The 17,972-nt window shown below is 48.6% G+C and overlaps 3 protein-coding genes across 4 annotated transcripts; 2 read left to right on the forward strand and 1 right to left on the reverse strand.

The window, feature by feature from the left end:
- Window positions 1–3,236: 3,236 nt before the first annotated feature.
- rnf207a (ring finger protein 207a) lies at window positions 3,237–14,670 on the reverse strand. 2 transcript variants are annotated; one of them, XM_055508863.1, is made up of 18 exons: window positions 14,517–14,670; window positions 14,177–14,367; window positions 10,257–10,389; window positions 9,934–10,078; window positions 9,763–9,844; window positions 9,605–9,680; window positions 9,188–9,313; window positions 8,596–8,642; window positions 7,352–7,424; window positions 7,171–7,239; window positions 7,027–7,095; window positions 6,824–6,915; window positions 4,848–4,980; window positions 4,267–4,452; window positions 4,051–4,102; window positions 3,852–3,969; window positions 3,683–3,775; window positions 3,237–3,613 (listed from the first exon to the last, which is right to left on the reverse strand). In XM_055508863.1, the coding sequence occupies exons 2-18, from the start codon at window positions 14,365–14,367 to the stop codon at window positions 3,460–3,462; spliced, it is 1,839 nt and encodes a 612-aa protein (XP_055364838.1). In that variant the 5' UTR covers window positions 14,517–14,670; the 3' UTR covers window positions 3,237–3,459. The 2 variants fall into 2 exon arrangements, with proteins under 2 accessions (XP_055364838.1, XP_029006203.1); XM_029150370.3 differs by having other exon boundaries at window positions 4,848–5,025.
- On the forward strand, window positions 10,721–12,641 carry zpr1 (ZPR1 zinc finger). Its single transcript, XM_029150418.3, has one exon. The coding sequence runs from the start codon at window positions 10,904–10,906 to the stop codon at window positions 12,236–12,238; it is 1,335 nt and encodes a 444-aa protein (XP_029006251.1). The 5' UTR covers window positions 10,721–10,903; the 3' UTR covers window positions 12,239–12,641.
- An 18-nt stretch (window positions 14,671–14,688) lies between the features above and the next one.
- On the forward strand, window positions 14,689–17,287 carry rpl22 (ribosomal protein L22). The gene is made up of 5 exons (XM_029150575.1): window positions 14,689–14,787; window positions 15,266–15,409; window positions 15,738–15,848; window positions 16,051–16,175; window positions 17,108–17,287. Exons 1-5 carry the CDS (start codon window positions 14,689–14,691, stop codon window positions 17,247–17,249), a joined length of 621 nt encoding a protein of 206 aa, XP_029006408.1. The 3' UTR covers window positions 17,250–17,287.
- The last annotated feature ends 685 nt before the right edge of the window (window positions 17,288–17,972 follow it).

Below are 17,972 nucleotides of genomic sequence, written 5' to 3' on the forward strand. Positions count from 1 at the left end.
GTATGGCTGTTAAAGAAAGGAAGGAGGGATGGGGGGAGAGGTTGGAGCAGCAGCAGCAGCAGTTTCAGCAGCTTCAGCAGCAGCAGCTTCAGCAGCAGCTTCAGCAGCAGCTTCAGCAGCAGCAGCTTCAGCATCAGCTTCAGCAGCAGCTTCAGCAGCAGCTTCAGCAGCAGCAGCTTCAGCATCAGCTTCAGCAGCAGCTTCAGCAGCAGCTTCAGCAGCAGCTTCAACAGCAGCTTCAGCAGCAGCAGCAGCTTCAGCAGCTTCAGCAGCAGCAGCAGCTTCAGCAGCAGCTTCAACAGCAGCTTCAGCAGCAGCTTCAGCAGCTTCAGCAGCAGCTTCAGCAGCAGCTTCAACAGCAGCTTCAGCAGCAGCTTCAGCAGCTTCAGCAGCAGCAGCAGCTTCAGCAGCAGCTTCAGCAGCAGTAGCTTCAGCAGCAGTAGCTTCAGCAGCTGCTGCTGAAGCTTTAGCAGCAGCCCAACAGGCTGCTGATTAATAGGGAGCCGCCTCTCCTGAGTGCTGCCGCCTGCAGGTTTGACACCTCCTCAGGCTCTCATCTGTGGTTCCTCCCAGTCAAGGACACGCTCGCTGCCTTTGTTGTTGGACGCAATAAGAGGAACTCAATTTGTCAGCCCTGTTATTGCATTAGTGGCAGAGCCCCCAGAGGCCTTCAGGGAAGGATTCCGTGGGCAAATTTGTGACAGCTAACAGCTTTTCCTCCTTTATTCATCAGCGTGCGCGTGACGTGAATGGGCCAAATGAAGCTGGGCCTCGTTAAACCCACATTCATTGTGCGGCGCATGTTACAGTCGTGGCCTCTCCCGTTTCTGCACACTCACCATTTCCCTTTTATCTTTTCACACAGCTCCATGTCAACTAGCCCACATTCCCAAAATATCTGTGCATATCTAAATATTTTTAAATAAATAAATACAAATAAAATGCAAATGTCGTGTTTTCTCCTTGACACACTTCCAGACGCATGATAGCGGGAGGGGAATGCAGAACATGACCCTGTGAGCTGCTGGGGTCAAAGAGAAACCTCTGCTTATGAGTCCGATCAATTAAACCGCATGTGAGATATTGGCGCGTTTTGACTGACATGTCTTGGATTTGGTTAAGGTGCATGGTCTCAGGCCTCTGTGCTGAAATATTAATAGTGTAGTAACGTCTCCCTGCCTTGACCGTCGTTACCTCATTCGCATCTGCTGCTCTGCAGAGAACAGTGGGACGACGATGTGAAACGGCCCGTTCGCACCCGCTCGCGTGGATTATTGATTCAAGGAGGACGTGTTTATGCCTCCAGCATCCCGGTCCCCGGGGGGAGGGGGGGAGGGGGGCTTTTCTCGACCCTTGACCTTTTCACACCACAGCCTCGCGCATCTGTCAGAAGTGATAACGTATAAAAATTGATTCCAATTATCCTCCGGTTCACAGCAGCCGGCAGCGGAGGGGGTCGGCAAATCTGTGGCCGAACCCGCGTTAATTACGGGTTTCGTTTGTTGGAAATGAAATGAAGCAACACAAAGAGAGCAAAGAAGCCCTCACTTAACTTAATCCTGACGCGAGATAAAATACACGTCGAATCCATAATAATCCAGCAGCATTTGAAGGCTGTGATACTGAGCTGGAGCTGCTGCTCAGAACCAGGATCAAAGATCATCACCATCAAGTTAATCACAGATCAATTAAGATATCAGTCGCCATAGTAACACTGCATCTAATGTGCATTTAGAATAACTTTTGGTTCATCATCATAAAATAAACCTCGCTCGTCTGCTTTTACTGCACTTCCTCCACATGCTGCATATTTCAGACTCTTAAGTGTAGTTTTATTCTTCTTAATTTACGATTTGTGGTTTTATCTTCAGTCTGTTCTATTTGTTTTCATCGAATTCTTTTTATTGTCTTTCCCTTTATTTCATCAGTGACCCAGTTTTTTTATGGTCACGATTAAACTTTCATTTGGTAATTCTTCCCGTGCCTTCAATGTTTTCTGTCTCACTCGTGTGAATATGAGGGGTTTTAAAGTGGAGCCTCGGAGGCGCCGCGTGTGCGCCTTTAGTGGGAGCTGCTCCTCGGTACTGGACCGAACCACGGGGACCTGTTCCATGAATGCACCTTTCTCCCTCGAAGCAGAACAACCTTCTGAGTTTTACTTCCCCCTCAAGCAAAAGGTAAGAGAGCGCAGCGGAGACGCAGGGGGAGAGCGAATAATGAAGAGTGAGCGTGGAGCGGGTCGTTCGATGAGTGCGGATGATGAACGACCGTGGGGAGGGAGAACAGGACCAGAGCGGAGCCACAGCCATTTGTTACTCCGCTGTCACAAATGTATTTTTAATGAATCTGCACTTCTGACTTCTCTGCGGAGCGCGATTGTTCCTTGAGGCCGCCGTGACCCCAATACTTGCGTCAAAGCCGAGGCTCTGCACAAACCGCCTCAGCGCCGGCCGGTCGACCGGCTGCGTGGTGTAAATAACCTTGTCCTCCCGTTTGCTCCCGCCGCCGCCGGCCTCCTCATTATCGCCCCCACCTGTGCCGGGTCCGGGGCGCCCCCGCGTCGGAGCTGGAGGCGGAGGCGCTTTCACCTTGGCTCGGCTTCAAAGATGCTGTTTATCTTCTCTGGCAGGAAAAAAATAATGCTAAAATATAAATATAATATATAATAATATTACAGCTTTCCTCCTGAAATCATTCCAGGCTCAGATGTGGCAGCTCCTGCAGACCAGCGTGGCTCTGCAGCCGCAGGTAAACAGCGTCGTGCTCCAGTTTCTGTCAGGTTTAACACGAGGCCTATTTAAAATACTGACATGATTAATTAAGAATAAAGAACCAGGGGGTGAAGCGCGGCAGCGGGATGAAAGTTAAGGCAAATCAAGAGGAATACGTTCCCGGCAGCAGCACGTGGCGCTGGGCCGGCAGGGATGTGGAGCAGGAGCGCGAGGAGGCGGAGGTCGAAGCAAGGACACCGGCGCTCACACACCCGGGTCCACGTGTGGACGCTGCTGTAGAGCCCGTCCTGGAAACGGCCGACCCACTTAGGAGGAGGCTGATGCACACATCATCATACGGCCGAGGCTGACACCCGCAGCGCCCGCTGTGCCGGCGCCGGTCCACCGGCCTTCAGGGAAACCGGACCCGCAGTCGTCCATCATCAGCCTCCAAATGACGCTCTACGCGAAGAGAAGGTGCAGCCAAAAGGAGCTCCACACAACAACAATAACAGCCAGCCATGATTTGACTCTGTGCAGGTATCATTTTAACAGTCTAAGCACAAACGGGACAGAGGGGAAGATTCACTGCATCACAAAGCTGCTCTCAGCACCAAAGGCCGCGTCTGTCCACGCGAGGCGTCCTAGTTACGTCCTGTCGCCCCCCACTGAGGCGCAGGCGACAGGTTCAGTGCAGCTGGAGTCTGCTGCGGCTCCTTCCGGGGCTTGGGATCCAACGGCGTGCTGTCTACGGCGGCGTCAGGTTGAGGCCCGACGGCTCCGCGGGGCCTCGCTGTCGCCCCGAGCGGCTGGACTTCACAGAACCGTCTCCCAACTCCAGGATCAGCGGCCGCTTGTTCTTGTCCCGGTCCTGGTCCTGGTCTACGATGTTCTGGTCGTCACTGTCAACGGGAGCAGGAGCTTCACTCGCGGCTCCATCACAGACGCGTTTACCTGGTGTGTTCCCGTACCTGTCCGGACTTTCCTTTGCTGCTGTGCTGTCTTCATAGATCTTCAGCATTGTTTCTGTGCGGTCGTCGTTGTGCTCTTTGGGCTCCTGGAACCTAGAACACAACACAACACACGTTCTGGATATGAAATCATTCCACAGTGACGTGAGTGGAGCATAGGGAGCAGCACCTGGGCTCCAGTCTCTCTTTGACTTTGGCGATGGACAGGATGTAGGGGCTGATCTGCCTGGCGATGGTGGTGAGGTAGGAGTTCTCCTGCTTCAGCTGCATCAGGTCGTGGAGCTGGGCTGCAATCGACACCACAGAGGCGCTCAGCGCAAGCGGGAAAACACACATTTGTGCAGCTATGGAACATTTTCAAGACGAACCTTCGTAGATCTCCTGCTCGTTACTGACCCTCTGAAAAGTCTCATCCCAGATCTGTGGAGGACATTAAGAGTAGGCAGCAATCTGTCAGCTCACGGGACACCTTGACATTTCCCTGTGTTTGCATTCCTAGCACTGATGGTTTAAGGGGAGGGGGAAGTGCTCGTTGGTGGTAATGAGGACGTATGAGGGGATCTGGCAGCCGTCGCCTCACGCACCTCTTCAAACATGACCCTCATGCTCTCAACGGCGGAGTACTGGGCAGCGATCAGGCTGTCGATGTGCAGCGACCTGTCCATGATCTCCCCCATTTTATCTGTGTTGATGATGGAGTGGTGCTTGGTCAGATCCCGGTGCAGCTCCTGGACCTGGTCCTTCAGGGTCTGGATGTCGGTCTGGAGCGTCTGTGGACACACAGGTACAGATGTGCAGGTACAGATGTGCAGATGTGCAGATACAGATGTGCAGGTACAGATGTACAGATGTGCAGGTACAGATGTACGGATGTGCAGATGTACAGATGTGCAGGTACAGATTTACAGATGTGCAGGTACAGATGTGCAGGTGCAGATGTGCAGGTACAAATGTACAGATGAACAGATGTACAGATGTACAGATGTGCAGGTGCAGATGTGCAGGTACAAATGTACAGATGTACAGATGTGCAGGTAGAGATTTACAGATGTGCAGGTACAGATGTGCAGGTGCAGATGTGCAGGTACAAATGTACAGATGTGCAGGTACAGATGTGCAGGTACAGACAGAAGCACCCAGAGACTCCCTCTGCACGGACTCTCACCCTGTAGCTGCTCTCGTAGCTGCGGCAGTGCTCAGTGAAGGGCGTGTCCCTGCCCTCGGCCAGCAGCACCTTGGTGCAGATGTTGCGGTGCGAGTTGGGCCTTCTCCCCAGCGCCGAGCCCAGCGGCATCTCACTGAGGGACGGGGAGCGACAGGACATGGAGAGGGGGGACTGCAGCCTGAGGCGAGGGAAGGGCATCGTGACCAATAACTGGGTAAAACACTACACACAGTCTCTCCATCGTAAGTAAAGTGAAACCCATTATTGACCACATTAGCCAATAAAACTACGGCTGGCATCACTCAACCTGTATAAATATTACATAACCTGCTCCATGCACCAAACACGCAGAACCAGCTTCATTATTCATACACTCGGCTCCCTGGACCTTCTAGTCTTGACATCAGCCGGGAATTGGGTGCAAATACAGAGTTTTGAACAACAGTATATAAATGTATAGAAAATAATCTGATGTGAGAGTCTAACTGGCTCCTCGTTAACGCTGATGTAGTTCACACATTTACGTCTCCTCCACACAACGAGCAAGCGCTTCGTTAGCGCTTTCCACTCGTTATGGTGGCGAAAGAGCAGCACAAATAGTGAAAGCTGCCTTTGTTATTAAAAAACTCTCTTGGATCTAATTTGCATGTCCAACATTTCAAACTGTTCACTTCTACCGATTGTTCAGATCTAAAAGAAACCGAGACGTGGAGGATGCGCTGGTTTCTTATTCAGAACTTACAGCACAAACCAAATGAATTAGCTCCGGGTGGATTGAGATGGAGATAGATTGCGTTGCTTCCTTCCCCTTTGTGTCACGTGACAGTAGAGCAGCGTGTGCCTCAGTCTGCCACAAAGAAGTTCCACAAAAGACTGTTTGACAAGTGTACAGTGACTGTAATAATGATACCAGGAGTCGGGCAGATGGTCGACACTCCGGCCTCAGATGGAAAGTGTTAGAGCAGCTTTGACACAAACGGAGGCTGTATCAGACACAACAACACCAGGCTAACAGGCTAACGCGCTAACAGGCTACGCGGCGTGGGCGCTCTGCAGCAGCGTTGGAGGAAAACCCCATCTCCGCTCCATCTGTGGATGAGAGGAGAGAACCTCCACCAGTCGCCTGCTCCCACACGTCAACAGAAAACCAAACCCATGCTGCCACTAAAGCACACGTCTCAGACCTCTGCTCAGGAAGAGAGAAAGCCTTTACCTGGGACTGGAAGCCTCTCACTGCCGCGCTGATGCTACAGCAGCCTGCTCTACACGCAGCCCCTCTGCCTCCTGCCATCCTCTCGCCCTCCTGCACATCCAGCCTCCGTCCTCCCACCGCTGACGCCAGACACAGCCCTCTCCAGTACTAAAGCGGTGACATCACCGCCCCCGCGGGCCAACTCCCACACCAATCCTGGAGGGTTCTGTGAAATTACGATAAAAATAGTGCGGGCCGGCCGAGCCCGGCCCACTTTGCATCTCACGCTGGCACGGCATGAAAGAAGTGGTCCGGGAGCGGTGTCGGCATGTTGGCATCGGCCTGTGGAATGAAGGAGCTGTGAAAAACTCTGGAGGTGATGCTGGAAAAACAACGTCAGGGGGTGCGTTTGAAGGAGGGATGTGAGGAGCAGGAAGTGATGAAGACTCCACCCGGTTCCCGGCCCGGTTCCCGGCTCTGGGCCCGGTTCCCCCCGCTCAGCAAGGTGACTTACGTAAACATATGTGACCCGAGCTTGCAGACAGACAGAATATCTGACATAGCGGGACTCAGCGTGGCGCCACATCACGCCGACCATCTGCACGGCGCCGCACGCGCCACCCGTCCGGGGATTTGGACTTTGGACGCTTCGCAAGTGTGAGATTTTCTGCCCAGACTTTGGCGCTTTCTTGGAAGCGCCTGACAGACGCACGGCACCGGCGGCGCGTTGCAGAGTTAAACCTTAGAGGAAGGGATGGTTTAGTGATCACATTGCGGATCCTACCTCGTGGCCACGGCCGAGGGGGGGCAGCGCTGGCCCAGCAGCAGCAGGGGCTCCAGGCAGCAGGCGAACTCGCTCCTGAAGTCTGTGTTGATCTGAGGGAGGAGGAAATAAAACGCTGCCTTACACTCATTTTGGCTCCTAGTTGTGTGTCAGTGCGCGTGGTTGTGGGTCCACGCGTGGCCCTGTGACGGACCCCCACTCACTTTGCTGCTCTGCACCGGTCTGAGTCGATGAGGCAGCTTCACGATCCTCTTCAGCCGCTCCATGAGTTGCTGTGGAGGCGACAGCGTCTGGGTGAGATTCGCTGCCGTCGTACGTCACGCTCCCCCCGGTGGTGCTGTACTCACGTAGCCCATGTCCAAGAACTCGAACTTGTTGGCCGAGCTGAGGAAGGCCGAACAGGTGACCAGGTGAACCTGAGAGCGGCGGCGTGAGACGGGGACAGACTGAATATCTGCTTGTTCACGCGTCACTTGTGTTCGACGTAATTGAAATAGTGGCTGAGTATCGGCAGTTATTAGTCATCACCTGCAGGGTCGGTAGAAGGGCGGTGAGGTGTGAGAGCTGTTCCTTTAGTGCTTTCTCCTTCTCCTCATGTTGACTGCAAACACACACACACACACACACACACACACACACGCACGCACGCACGCACGCACGCACGCACGCACGCACACACACACACACACACACACACACCAGCGTGTAACACTAAAGCCTCACAGTCGGACCATGTAATACTACTCAGGAGGTGCAACCACAAACAATAAACTCCATATTTCCAGAGGCTAATCTATCTGCAACAAACACAAAGGCACAGACACACAAAGCCTGACATAAATAGCCTTTAACACTCTTCCAGGAACTCGGCCACTGGACAGCTTCCAGGCAGAGCGAGCGAGCGAGAGAGAGAGAGAGATGGACGACACTGGGCACAGAAAAATCTCATTAAAGATCCCCACAGAGCGCAACCCGATGCACTCGCTCACTCACATGCACCAAATTGTTCCCGTTCGATCACGGAGCGAACGCTGAAAAAGGTAACACGCGCTTTCTTGTCGAGAACTCGCATCTCAGACTGGAAATGGGAATTTTGCAGATGCAGACATGAAACCAGATGTGACGTGTGCGGCGCCTTCACGTGTATTTCCACTATTACTCCATAAAGTTTGTGGTGCAACAATTAGAGTTACATTTGATCCGGCCTCCTTTTTGTGCAGAGCTAAATCATTAGGTTGGGAGGTCATTTCTTAGTATTTTATCACTTCACATTTCCAGGAACCACCTACTGTGTTGAAATGCCCTGAACATCACCACGATGAGCGCTTTCAAGATCCAAACAGCTCATTTTCAGTCTCCACTGCTGTGAAATGTCCTATTTCACTGTAGAAGTGGAGAAAATCCACAGACAGCATCTAAGCAACAGCAGCTCCTGTTGTCGAGTCAAAGTCTATAATTTGCATTCTGTTTAGTTGCATCCAAGTACTTTTGTGTTGGCTTGGTTCTCCGTGATTGGACCCAGGCTCGGGCTGTAATCATTGGCTTGAAAACCCTAATCCTACTCAAGTGGCTTAATTCTGTACCTTCACCCACGAAACTGCGTTTGGTGAGAGGAGATTATTACAGAGGCATCACACAATGCAGCCTGGCACAATGCAGCACATCAAGTGACCCGCTGACAGAAGCATAATAGGATTCAATTTAGTCAATATAGTGATGTATAAATGAGCCTTTTAGCACAGGGACCGTGTGTTTTTATGTCTTTCATTTACCTCTGAGCGGCTTTGAGCAGCATCTTCTTCCTCTCTGCGAGTTTCTCCTGTCACACACGAAACAGAGGAAACAGCCGCTTTTATTCTCTACACTGCTGTGAAAATGGCCTTGAGCTCTCTAATACCCGCCAAGATTATGGGAAGAAATAGACGTAAAGTCCACAGTGTGCCGTCTCCTCTCGGACTTCATAACAGAGAGAATCCAGCTTCTCACAAGCAGGTCAACAGAGACACCGAGTGGCCGAGCAGCGTCAGTGCTGCGTTCAGCTCAGGTTTGTGGTTTTTATACCTCTACTGATGGATAATGCAGTGCATGTACAATCTGTGTAAAGGTACTAGTTTATATTTAATTAAATAAATCATTTGGAATCATTTCGGTCCCAATCAGTCATTCATCAGTCTAAACGTTTAGTCCTGTATTAGGTTTACATTCTCTATTTAACCTAATTTATATGAATGAGGCGGCCATTTTGATTTGTTAAAGGTCTAGTGGATATTCAGAGTCGCTTGTTTACTTAAATGCATGCTCTGGAGTCCATGTGCAACGTCACTCATTGATGGAGGCATAATGACATCAGGCCCGTAACGTAACCTGCAAACTGTTGAACAGGCTGCAGATCGCACTCTCCTCCTCCTCCACATTCAGACACACTTCCCCGATCATCGCTCGCAGCAGGACGATCGCCTCTCGAGCTGACGTCTGCAGCTCTTTCACCACCTACAGAGGAGGGAGGAGGCTCGCTGTCAATTACAGGACACTGTGAGACTAAACATACACAGAGCATGATTATTTAAATGTACACCAGAGAGTTAAAAGTTTTCTTCACAAGACTGAAACTAACATGAGAACTGAATTGACCCCAGTACAGAAAAGCTTGGGATACAGTTTGAGTAGATCTACTCCACACTTCACAATATCACCACCGCAGAGTGCTTGAATTATTTATATGGTAATTTTTTTTGTCTTGAATGTCATAAATATGTAGATTAACAGACAGAACTCTCCTACCAGCACAGCCTGGTCCAACATCTCGCAGCCTTGAACATAAGCAGTTTCAATATCAATGCAGTGACTCCGACTCTCTCTGCAGTAAACAAACAACAGCTAATGTTTATTCAAATTTAATGTGGAGACGAGAAGAGGACAGAAGAGAAGAATTTACTCACACTTGCATGTCTCTGAAGCACTTGATGCACAGCATGGATTTATTCTCTGTTGAAAACAGGATGTATGGCTCCTCGTGCAGAGCTATGAGCACACATGCAATTCAACTTCAGCACAATTTTAAAGATTGGGGCTGAATTAATTTTTCAATTTAAATTGCCAGAGGCACTCACGGCACTTCCTGTGTTTGGCTTTGGTGCGTTTGGCCATAGAAACTATGTCGTGGTGGGAAAACATTCTGGCCTTGTGGGTCAGTTCTCTGCAGGCAGCACACAGCGGCTGGCTGCACGTGTTACAGTAGTACATCATCCCTTTGTCCTGTGCAGAGATGGGACGCATCGATTTGAGAAAGGAAAAAGAAAAGCGGCTTTGTTTTGTATCAGTTTTAGATCTTTTAGGAAGTCTCTAAATATATACACACTTTGGTGTTTAGCAGCGCATTCGTGTACATAATTGGTATTTGTGTGCAATAGAATGTATACAAAGTATTTAGCACCATTCTGTTGGTCTCCTGGTCACAGTTGGCGCATTGAACCGTCTCCTCTGATTCTGCATTGTTGTCAACCAGGAACTTTAGCAGACGGTCCTCAGGTGGGAGGGAGTTATTCCCTTTGACTACTGACGGATATCTGCAGAAAAAAGCACCATGGACTTTGTCATCAAACTGGCAAAACAATAGTTGGATTTGATATTTAGAAAAAACACGAAAGGTGAAGAAAGAAAAGGAAAAAAGGAGAAGAAAGAAGAGTTTAGGACTGCAGAATTATAGTTTATTTAAACAAAAACCAGAGACAAATAAAACTGTACACATTAAAACTAACATGGCTTTAAGTGTTGTATCTTAAATGTGTCATAAATGTGGTTAAAATCCTTTACAATATGTTGGTCATAATAGCGTCCGAACCATTAATGCAGTACTTCTGACGGCCTGTGGGGGCAGAAGCGGCGCCCACGAGGCCACCGCCACCGTCGAAGAAGACGATGCGGAAGCGACTGTAAACCACGATGAACTGAAGCGTGTGCGGTAGGAGAGGCTCAGCAGTCGGTTATCCAGAAAGTTCCACCAAAAGGCAGCGCTGAGGGTGAAGCGACAGAGCAAGTTCGTAGCTTGTCCACACAGCGGAAACACATTATACGCAGGACATGTCGGTTATTTCCGAGGAAAACGTGCGAGGTGGGAGCGTTTTCAAAGACATCTGCGCCGACGATGAAGACGGGCAACCCACGGAGATCGAGAGCCTGTGCATGAACTGCTACCAAAACGGTACCACACGCCTGCTCCTCACCAAAATACCGTTCTTCAAAGAAGTCATCGTCAGCTCCTTCAGCTGCGCCAACTGTAGCTGGTCCAACACTGAAATCCAGTCTGCGGGCCGGATCCAGGACCAGGGCGTCTGTTACACGTTGACGGTCAAGACCAAGCAGGACTTGAACCGGGAGGTGGTCAAGGCAGACAGTGCGACCACCAGGATCCCGGAGCTGGACTTTGAGATCCCACCTTTCACGCAGAAAGGGTCGCTTTCAACCGTAGAGGGTCTTTTGGACCGAGCAGTTGCGGGTTTGGAGCAGGACCAACCGGTCAGACGAGCGACTGACCCCGAGGTGTCGGACAAAATAGATGAATTCATCAGGAAACTAAAGAAGTTGAAAGAGGTTGAAGATGAGTTCACTTTGGTGATCGAGGATCCATCGGGGAACAGTTTTGTAGAAAATCCAGTTGCCCCTCAAAAAGATGAGGCGCTCACCGTGGTCCACTTCAAACGGACCGTCCAACAGGAACAGCAGCTGGGGATCCGGGCTGATGATGACGACGCGCTTGGGGAACCAGCAGGCAATGACCTGGACACCATGAGAGGCGAGGTTCTAGTCTTCAACACCAACTGTCCAGAATGCAACGCCCCCGCGTCGACCAACATGAAGCTCGTCCAGGTCCCTCACTTCAAAGAGGTCGTCATCATGGCCACTAACTGCGAGAGCTGCGGCCATCGGACCAATGAGGTGAAGTCCGGCGGTGCCACGGAGGAGCTCGGCACCAGGATCACCCTGCACGTCACCAGCCCTTCAGATATGACCCGAGACCTGCTCAAGTCGGAGACGTGCTCCGTCATCATCCCAGAGCTGGAGTTTGAGCTGGGCATGGCTGCGCTGTGCGGCAAGTTCACCACACTGGAGGGGCTGCTGAATGACATCAAAGAGCTGACTGTGTCCAAAAACCCCTTTTTCTGCGGCGACAGCAGCACCAGCGATCGGCTGCAGAAACTGGGCGAGTTCGGACAGAAGGTGGACAAGGTTATCGCAGGTGAACTGCACGTCCACGTGGTCCTGGATGACCCAGCTGGCAACAGCTATCTGCAGAACGTGTATGCTCCAGACCCAGACCCCGAGATGACCATAGAGAAGTACACGCGCTCCTTTGAGCAGAATGAGGAGCTCGGTCTGAACGACATGAAGACAGAGGGGTATCAGACTGAAGACTGAAGGAGCACCGGCAACAAGGACTAAGACAGATGAGAGTTTAAAAGGCCATGTCAATCACCCAGTGTATTCTTGCTCCATATTTTCAGCTACATTGGTTTATTATTAGTTTTCATAGCTTTTAATTTATACACTGGTCTCATGGCTGTTTCCATCCGTAGAAGGATTAATGAGAAGAATCCTAAGTTGTATAAATGTGCAGCGAGCAGAAATCAAACCTACAGAGTAGCAGGGATCCTACTGTTTAGACAAGTCAAGTGTGTTCTTGTGGCATCCCAAAAGGTGGCGCTCTGTAATCTCTTATTAAAGGTTTTTTATTTTTCAAAGGGACCACATGCTGCAAGACGAATTAAGCTTTTTATGCACATGAGAGCATGACATCTAAATAAAGTCATATCTAAAAGATGCTTTAGCTCTGCTCTTTGTTTTGGTAGACGTTAAAAGACAACAGTTCATAATTAGAGTGTAACAGATTTTTTTTATTGATGTAAGTTAATTATTCTAAAACACTGTTGATCTCACAGCTTTGTAGTAAAATGCGTACAGAACTTTTTGAATAGTGTAAGATGGTCATACATGACCGTCAAACAATGCTGGGTGTAGTGTGTGAGGATCCATCACATTAACCTCACATACAGTTGTTCAGCTTTTAAGCTCTTTACTGCATTTTGGTTCAGTTGCATGATAACCCCAACATCCCCCATTTCTGATGTGCATGTTTTATCTAGTTAGTATAGCAACGGTGGTCTATTGTGTTCTACTAATAGCGAATAGTGAATTCCTAGATTACATGGTTCTTGTGCGAACAGCTGTTAACAGGCTGCTGCTGAGGCTGGAAATAACTGCCAGGCTGTGGGTCTCTGTAGCTGGAGCCCAGACACCAGCACAAGATGCTGGTGAATGATGATCGCCTCAGTTATTGGGGGGTTTCCCTCGTTTTAATAATCTATTGTGCAATTACTTTTACTCACGTTGCAATATAAGACCTGAGCTAAGCAACAGCTGAAAAACACAAGACTAGATCAACGCTTAAATATCTGATCTCATCCTCTGCACAAAACAAATCAAAGGTCTGGGACAGGTTCTTTCCAACAGGAGCATAGACTGGAGGCCGTGAACCACCACCTTGCTCTAGAGGTTGTTTCCCTGCACCTGAGTGCGTGTCCTGATGGAGGACATTAAAACTAAGCTGACAGCTATGGGAAACCACGAGTCATTCCTTAATAGGGGATGAAATGGATTCATATCAAGTGACTGCTTTTGATGGCACTAAGCTGCTGGCACCGGTGCCACATGCCAGGACGCTTTGTTTGCTGCATGACTGGTCTTAGCTGCACCGGCTGGCCCTGAGTGATGAGGCCAGGGGCTAAATCGGAGACCGGGATGACCGGGGATGCAGCTGCTCCAGCCACTCAGTCCTGTTCGACCCGCGGCAGCAACTGGGTAATGGGTCACTGAGCAGCCCCTCAAACCACAGACAGACCTGATGCTCCCTGAGACCAATGGGATTCTCCTCAAAGCTCTTGTGTGAACCAAACCGAACAACTAATCAGATTATGCTGAACAAATCTGAGCTGCACCAACCAGAACCGGTCCCTGTGGGAGAAATCTGCTGAACAAAACACTCAAATATTTATTCAATAATTTTGTAGCTTTTTATCATTTTGAGCAGTTTGTGATAATCTGCTTACAACTCAGCATCACACATCAGCAGCAAGAAGTCAGCATCCTCCTCACATGCAGCAACTACAGCATGTAGCATCTATTTGTAGTTTAGTTTCATTATATATAATTGAGTACAAATTATTAAAATAATAGAAGAAATATTTGATTTTGCTTGAACTGTCTAGAGGAGGCAGTTTCGCCTCTACCTGTGGACTGATCGTCTCCACTACACGCAGCATTAATTGATGCTCATCAACTAACAGTTACATGTCTTACCCACAGAGGGGGCAGCTGAGGCGGCTGTCATTGGTCCGGCCTCGAAGGCATCGTGCACAGAAGATGTGATAGCAGTCCAGCAGACATGGCGACTGATACTGCTCCTGACACAGATGACACACCAGGGGATGGATGTTGGTACAGTCAGTGTTATATGGGTTGTCCAAGTTGGGGAAAATTTCTCCTGCCATCTGGAGAAAAAGGCAATAAACAACTGTAATTGTATCGTTGTAAAGGCCACATCAGAACATTGTGCAGAGAGACTCGGCTGCATGGTACATTAAACACATAGGACAGAGTGAGATATCGGTTTGAAATGAACTAGCACATTTTCTCTTACCTTGTCAGATGTGGCCTGAGCACCAAAACACACAAACAAACACCATCACAGACTGTGTCAACAATACAGTCTGCAAACAAAACCTAGTGGAAGTGGAGCAAGGCAGCCGGCAGAAAGCACAGCGAGTCACTGTCTTACCTCTCGCTGGCACTATCAGTTACCCCCAGCCGGAATGACAGCAATGCAGAAACTCTTCAATAGTAGGCCAATGGGGTCCGTCCACAAGGCAGCTGTCAGCACGCACTTAGTGCCAGCGCCCGGCGCTGCCAGAGTGCGAAAGGGACATTTAATATTGTTGTCCCAAGCAGATTAAAAATACATGTGTCCTATTTCTAATGTCATAGAATATTACAGCTGTGCCTTTCCTGCTTTCAAGCCATGCATCCATCCATAACCACTTCTCCCTGTGTGATATCATATATCAGGTCAGTCGTGCTATCATGTTAACAGTAAAATATAAAACAGTTTTTAGTCAGCAGTCTTAATAAGAACAGTTGAAAAGTGATTTTGAATCCGTTAATGTTTTATTAACCTTGTAATTGGTGCATTTCTACCTTAAAGTTGCTATTGCTACTGAATTTTTGTTAAAGTCTAATAATCAGTTTTATAGGGTTGCACCTCAGTAGGAAACGCTTCACCAGTTTACAAGAGCATTTCAATAAATTCATGTTAAAAGTTATCATGTGGTTTCTAATGTTTATTGTATACTGTCCGCAAGGCGTCACGCAGTTACCGTGTTTGCCTAATAGAAGCTACTGACAACTCTTAACCCCGTAGTTAATCAATTTCAGAAAAGTCGATGCGAGTCCGATCGATGTTTCGGTCGGGTATTAGAATGCCTGCGCAGGTTTTCCTCTCCCTTTTTGCTGAGTGTGTCAGCCATGCCCCCGATGGTGAGTAGCAAAATGCTCAAATAATGTGCACAATCACCGCAAACTTGGGCTTGACTTCAACGTAGAGTGATGTGTCTATAACTTGATGTTATTGTGTGTTTGGACGAGTGGTTAAAGCCGTAGTTTGTTTGTGTTTGGCCGCTCGGTGGACACCACGTTGGGCTAACTGTTGGTGCTAAAGCTAGTTAGCAGAAAAGTTTGTTCCAAGTGTGATGATTGATGACTGTGATACATGAAAGAACTAGGTGGCTCTTCAGTCCTGCTTTCGCTGTTGTTGTTGTTCGCTGCTGGTGTGGTTTTGAGTGACCCTTTCATTTTCTTGTGCCAGAAGAAGCAGGTGGTCAAGAAGCAGGGAGGGAAGAGGAAGAAGCAGATCCTGAAGTTCACGCTGGACTGCACTCACCCTGTGGAAGATGGCATCATGGATGCTGCGAATTTCGTGAGTAGGGGGCTTCTGTTACATTAGACAGGAGCTGTCATTGCCATAATGACAGCAGGGATGATCATGATTCAGAGTAGAGGAAATGACCCCCGATGTCGTTTACATGCTTTTTCTAAAGTCTGTTGCACAGTTTGCCTTAAGTCGGTTGCGTGGCCACTCCTTTGAGTGACAGCTCGTGTCCTTTTTTTTACGTTTTTAGGAGCAGTTCCTGCATGAGCGCATCAAGGTGAATGGCAAGGCTGGAAACCTTGGTGGCGGCGTGGTGTCGATCGAACGGAGCAAGAGCAAAATCGCTGTGAACTCCGAGGTTCCCTTCTCAAAGAGGTACAGAATGAGTCAGTCAGACCTTAGGGCTTAGAGTCACAGACGTCACATCAGGCTTCGTAGAGGAACAGAGATCATCAATAAGTAATAATCAGTGGGAGACACGTAAATGAACCTCCTGGAAAACCACAGTAATGATTTTTTTTTCCACACATTGCCCATAAATATGTTTTCTGATCTCTCAAAAGATTTGTGGTCAGGATAAACTGGTGTCACCCTCTGCCTTAGTCAGCAATAACTATTTCATAATCTTCAGCCAGATGTTTAAATAATTTGTACTGTACATTGAAAATAAGGGTGCACGTACTTAACCCAATACAAAATATTGTGTGAAGACACTGAACGTATTTCTCACGCACCGAAACCAGTTGATTTCCATCTGTGATTCTCTGGTTGTCAGCTGGTCCTAGATTCATCACCAGCAGGTTAAATTGTTTGTTTAAAATGAGATGCTGCTGTTAAGGCACTCTTTGTTCTGAGCAACACATAACTCTGACTCTCTACGTCGCAAGTGAGAAAACATTGAAATGCTCTGGAACTTTGTCAGCAGTGTCCTGGTTAGAAAGGAGCTCAATCAGTGGACTCCTGTCTGTGGAAACTCATTTTACTATTTGCATTGTACATTAACAGTGTACGCTTCTATTTACATGTGTGGATTGTACAATGTGAACATTTTACATGTACAGAAACACAAGAACATATTAAATGTCCAACTCTGTGCTTGAGTTGGAAACACCACCACCAGAGGGGGACTTTTCCACTTTACTGTTTATATGAAGCACTTTCATTACCTGTGGAAAAACTGAGGATCTTCTCTGTTACACATTGATATTGTTTTGATATTTTCTGACTATCAGTTCATTTAAGCATTGAAAGTACATATTATTTTGCTCAAACCCTAAAGGTGTTTCACCCCTGCTCTGTTTTCTCAGATACCTGAAGTATCTCACAAAGAAGTATCTGAAAAAGAACAACCTCAGGGACTGGTTGCGGGTCGTCGCCAACACCAAGGAGAGCTATGAGCTGCGCTACTTCCAGATCAACCAGGACGAGGACGAGGAGGACGAAGATTAAACCCGACACCACTTTTAATAAAATGTCCGAACATGAAATATACTTGTTTAATTTAGTTTTATGTGAACATGTGCATCTTCTGTATTCACTAAATTGATGGTTTGGGGTTAAAATGATCAGCTCCAGAAACGAGCAGCTACAGTAGAACAATCCAAAGATTGAGTTCATCTGCAGATGCACCTCAACTATGTGTGTGTAAAAACAAAAAGGCAGAACGTCCACTTAGACATTGTTCACAGTGGTAAAACTAATGCGGTGCACAAGTGCTGCATTAAAGCCACAGGTTTTGGTTGGAAGTGTTTAATGAGGCGTGGGTTCAGCTCCGTGCTCGTCAGCAGGTGGAGGTTTGTGCTGGGTGGAATGACTGGCTTTTAGGTGAGACCAGGCTACAGTGGGGACTCCTCTGTGCTCGGGCTGCAGCCTCCGTCACCTTGGCTCATTTTACACCTGAACACTCACCTTTTGTTAAGCGGGCTTCTGTTTAGGTCTGTGTGCCCCAACAACTGCCTCATAACTGTAATTATTACACGAAGGTGCAATTAGAAGTGAGCTGACAGCAGGAGCAGCCGGGACACTTCCAGCCCTTGATTTGAGTATTTTGATACATGGAGCGAAGCTGAGGCTGCTGCTCTCCGTGGCGAGCTCTCTGTGGGGCATCCTGTGTTACAGCTGCGGTAACCTTGACAACCGTTAGACCACTGGCAGCCAGGACTCCTCTCACAG

The sequence above is a fragment of the Betta splendens genome, chromosome 5 (assembly GCF_900634795.4).
Source record: "Betta splendens chromosome 5, fBetSpl5.4, whole genome shotgun sequence".
Taxonomy (NCBI): Eukaryota; Metazoa; Chordata; class Actinopteri; order Anabantiformes; family Osphronemidae; genus Betta; species Betta splendens.

Bases quoted from the DNA above. Each gene is read 5' to 3' on its own strand.
- zpr1 (XM_029150418.3), top strand. From the start codon at position 10,904: ATGTCGGTTATTTCCGAGGAAAACGTGCGAGGTGGGAGCGTTTTCAAA.
- rnf207a (XM_029150370.3), bottom strand. From the start codon at position 14,367: ATGGCAGGAGAAATTTTCCCCAACTTGGACAACCCATATAACACTGAC. The intron at 3,776-3,851 runs GTGCTGCTCCCT...GTTGTGTTCTAG, and splicing joins AAAGAGAGACTGGAGCCCAG to GTTCCAGGAGCCCAAAGAGC. The intron at 3,614-3,682 runs GTACGGGAACAC...TCCCGTTGACAG, and splicing joins GCAAAGGAAAGTCCGGACAG to TGACGACCAGAACATCGTAG.
- rpl22 (XM_029150575.1), top strand. From the start codon at position 14,689: ATGACAGCAATGCAGAAACTCTTCAATAGTAGGCCAATGGGGTCCGTC. The intron at 14,788-15,265 runs GTGCGAAAGGGA...TTTGCCTAATAG, and splicing joins CAGCGCCCGGCGCTGCCAGA to AAGCTACTGACAACTCTTAA. The intron at 15,410-15,737 runs GTGAGTAGCAAA...TTCTTGTGCCAG, and splicing joins TGTCAGCCATGCCCCCGATG to AAGAAGCAGGTGGTCAAGAA.